This window comes from Diospyros lotus, chromosome 1, assembly GCF_014633365.1.
Source record: "Diospyros lotus cultivar Yz01 chromosome 1, ASM1463336v1, whole genome shotgun sequence".
Classification (NCBI taxonomy): domain Eukaryota; kingdom Viridiplantae; phylum Streptophyta; class Magnoliopsida; order Ericales; family Ebenaceae; genus Diospyros; species Diospyros lotus.
In genome coordinates this window covers 24,395,577-24,399,817 of record NC_068338.1, presented here as the reverse complement: position 1 = coordinate 24,399,817, position 4,241 = coordinate 24,395,577, and the positions used below count along the sequence as shown (strand labels likewise).

General features: G+C 29.9%; 1 protein-coding gene across 1 annotated transcript; it reads right to left on the bottom strand.

Moving 5' to 3' along the window:
- Window positions 1-531: 531 nt before the first annotated feature.
- On the bottom strand, window positions 532-978 carry LOC127811442 (self-incompatibility protein S1-like). Its single transcript, XM_052351366.1, has one exon. The coding sequence runs from the start codon at window positions 976-978 to the stop codon at window positions 532-534; it is 447 nt and encodes a 148-aa protein (XP_052207326.1).
- Window positions 979-4,241: the final 3,263 nt, after the last annotated feature.

The following is a 4,241-nucleotide window of genomic DNA, read 5'->3' as shown; positions in this document are numbered from 1 at the left end:
GAAGAGGCCAAACATGTGGTCCGACGCAACAAAACCGAATACGGCGCTGAGTCGAATCGTTGAGTTGACCAGCCGTGTTTGACGTGGAAGAGCAAGACTCCTCTCACACTCATAGTCTCGTTTCATTAGGGTTTCGTTTGATATTTTTTTTTAAAACTACTGATTTATTTAATTAAGAAGAAGAATTAAAATGTATTTTAACAACATGGTCTTTGTTTGGTGGGAGTATTAATTGGTAGTATTCCTAATTCCTAAGTTAATACTATGTTTGAGACTAATGAAAAAATGATACCAAATAAATTAAAAATTAATTCATCTAATCAATTCTTAATATAATTTAATTTTACTTGGTGAGATAAAAATGCAAATTTTGAAATTTATGTTAATATAATTGAATTATGTAATTATTTTATTTCAAAAATAAAATTAAAAATTAATTCGCTAAAATTATATAAAGTTCACTGTTTCCCATCAAGGGTAACATAAATTATGAAGTCCTTTGAAAGAGATTAGCTACGTGAAATATAGAGTTTAAATATTATCTGATCCCGCGAAGGGGTACCGATCCCAAGTCCCCCATTCCTGATCAAAGCCATACAAAGAGCCATCGCTGGAGATCATCCATTTGCACTCGGAGCTACACCTCCTGAAATCTTTCTGCGCATCATAGGCATCAAAGTGCTTCCAGCCACCGCCGGATTCCGACCCCCGATGATCTTCCCACTTCACGTCGCAGTAGAATAGCGTCGTCCCCCAGAAGTTGACGGCGAAGCTCCACGCGGTACCGCAGCCGTCGTCGACTTTCTGGAGCCCCAGATCGTCGTCGCTCGACCGGCAGTGTATCTGCATTTTCCTGCCGTCTCCCAGCCTGTTGATCACGCTGACACGGACCCTCGCTTCAGCTGAAACCAGCATTAATGTGAATGATGCAGCGAGGATGAGGATGATGAGAATGATCTTCTTCTTCTTCTTGATCATGTTGAAGCTGTCTGTGAATTAATCCGTTTGAGATAGATATCGATGAAATTAATATTGTTGTTTGTTTTATGTGTGAAGCTGGGCGCCATTGGGATGGGATGTGTGGTCTGATGCTTAATTTCGTCGCCGGTTTTGGTGTTCTTTTTGGCTCAAGTAAAGAAGGTGACTAGCTACCTCTCTTTTAGTTCTTGATCTTTTCTAGGTATTAGTTAACAATTAGCTTCTGAAGACTCCCAAATCATCGTCAATTTAAAAAAAGATTTTTTTTCTCATAAAAAGAATATCTTTTGTTTGAAAATAAGATACTTTTATTCTATATATATGGTTTTTGTTGTTAAGTTTTATCATTTTGCATCCACCAACTCATTACATTAGGGTTGACAATTTATACTATGTAATATGTCATAGGCAAAAGCCTAAAAAAACCCAAAGACCCAAAATAATTAATGGGGCAAAAATGTAAAAAAAAAAAAAAAAAACTTGAAAATAAGCGAAAAATACAATGGTTTATCGAAAACCAAACACGGGGAGACCGAAACAGTCTCCCGAGGAATGAAATTCAGGAAACCCTAATAGTCTCCTAAAAATTAAATTTCTAATTAAGAGATCCTCACAATTTCTCAAAAATCGATTAGATGGGAGATCGTAAAAGATCTCTCAATTATCAAGAGATTAGGAGACTTATGATTTCCTAAAGACTGATCGGTAGTAGAAGACCAATAAACTTATTAATGTATATCGAGGGCAATTTCTATCTATCGGAGACTATCAATTTCCAGCATGATAGGATATATTCCCCTCGTAGTCTTTATCTCTCATCGATTGAAAATTTAACTTCATTTTTTGTTATTTTGAGTTCTTATTGATTGGTTAGATTTGCTTGACATCTTAATATGCGTGACAACAAAATTTTGATGTCATTTTTATTAGTGTTGGTAGCATAATTGCCCTCGTAAAACTTACAAAATGCCTTGATAGTCCATCTTCAATTCCATATTTAGTAAAACAATTCCAAGCCTTTAATTTGTTGTTGATCTCTTCTTTGTTCTAGGAAATTTGAGTTGGAAGTTGAGATTCAAATAGAGTGGAGTGAGGAGGTTCAACTTCTATTGACATATCTTCCATGCTTTTGCCGCCATTAATGGTATATGGAGATGTATTTGCTCCTTTTCTTTTTTTTTTTTAAGGATCTACCATCTAGCTAATTCATTAGAAATAATTATTATTTATATAATTTAAAATTTATTAACATAATCATGGTACATGAAAAATTAATACTTACATTGTAGATAAAAATATTAATAAATTCGTAGCTACTTATAATTAAGAATATAACTTGAAAACACCAAATACTTATAAATAAAAGAATCATTAAGACATTCTTTCATGGAAAGGTACAATTAAATTAATTTATTCATTTCTATTCAAATTAATTATTAATAAATCTATAGTAATTAATAAACAAGTTTTACAAAATTATTACAATTTGAAAACAATTAATAACTTAAAATTATTGTAAATAATTGTGGGTCTATGCAATTAATAAAACCAAATTATTGCAAAATAATTAATTAAAAATTATGTGTTGCAAATATTTTGAGATGTATGCAATTAATAAACTCAAACAACAAATAAATTCAAATTAATTACAATTTGCATTCAATTAATAAACAATGATTATTGCAAATAATTTACGATTTATGCTAAATTACCAATTCAGTTAATAAAAAATTACAAATTATTAATAAAAATTTATTTATTGTTTGATTTATGCAAATAAATACACACTAATTAATAATCACTCATAAAACACAACATAAATAACGAAATAAACACATAATAATACATAAATAAAAGTATAAAACCAACATATAAATATATTATACTCTAAAAAAAATAAAAATAGAAGTTAGAAAACTCAATCGTCGCCCGTCGATCGCTGAGCCATCACGGCTGAACAACAACAAGCGGCTGTGTGCGGGAGGTGGATTGGGCGACACGTGAGCACTAGCAAGCTCAGGGTCAACCACCAATCAAGGCTTTTACCACTCAGTAGTAAGACAACATAACATAAGCTACTTACGACGCGACAAAAAAGGGAGGCATGAGGGGGATACATCATGTATCCTCTCTTCCTATTCTGTTTTATTATGAAATCTTCATTTAAAATGAGTAAAATAAGATTTAAGATAATTTGTTTATAAAATTTAAAATAAATTATTTAAAAAAAGAAAAGATAAATTTATCTTAAAAATTTAAAATAAGAAATTATGTGATATTTTTTTAAAAAATTTAACAAATACAATAGAAAATATTTTTATTCAAAATATTTTTCATATCTCACATTTTTCAGTATATATTTTGGTTAACAAATATTACCTAAGAGGAGTAATATTTTTTCCTATCTTGTATTGTTCCTTTCTAAATCGTCCATCTTAATACGGACTAAGCGACACTATTTTCATTTAAAATTTTCGATGTTGTTACTCACGTGTGCATATTATGTGCTAAACATCTAGTAAATTATTTATATAAATATACGACATATATTTATTATATTTACCGATATGAAATGTTAGCATAATTTAAATTTGGAATGAATGATTTTGAAAAATTTTCATTTATCATATTTATCCAAATAATTGAATTTTAAATGTAAGAATTTCAAATGAAACTATTAAAATGTATACAAATTTTAAACGAAAAAATACACTAAGTACCCTGATATCTGTAACATTTGAGAAAACACAAAAATTATCTTTAAATTTTATTATCACGTTACAATTACCCCATCATTAATATATCATTGTTAAATTTTTTTAAGTATCTTGTTTTTCTCTCTCTCTTTGTCTCCAATTTCATTGTCATTTATGCCATGAAGCTTCTATTTTTTTATCTTCACCAAACCTTAACTCTTATCAATCTCTATCACACATTTGAATGTTTTCATATTCAAAATTCCAAATTTAAAATTTTGAAAACTAGCTTTGATCACAATGTTGGAAGATATTCAAGTTATATTATTAATCTAATCTTATCTTATCCTATTATTTACCATCAATTGTTGTGAGTAAAAGATTGGTGGAAACGTGTGATATTGTGTATCTTGTGGAAAAACTTGATTGAATGCTTAAGCATCTTGATCAATATTTTGCCTCAAGGTCTTGCCTTTGCTAAATTTTGGAGATCCCATATAAATATCAAACGAAAGCAACAACCATTACAATCGAGAATTTGAGCATAAAATTAATTTGAGGTAAGTA

Coding starts and splice junctions, on each gene's coding strand:
- LOC127811442 (XM_052351366.1), bottom strand. CDS start 978: ATGATCAAGAAGAAGAAGAAGATCATTCTCATCATCCTCATCCTCGCT.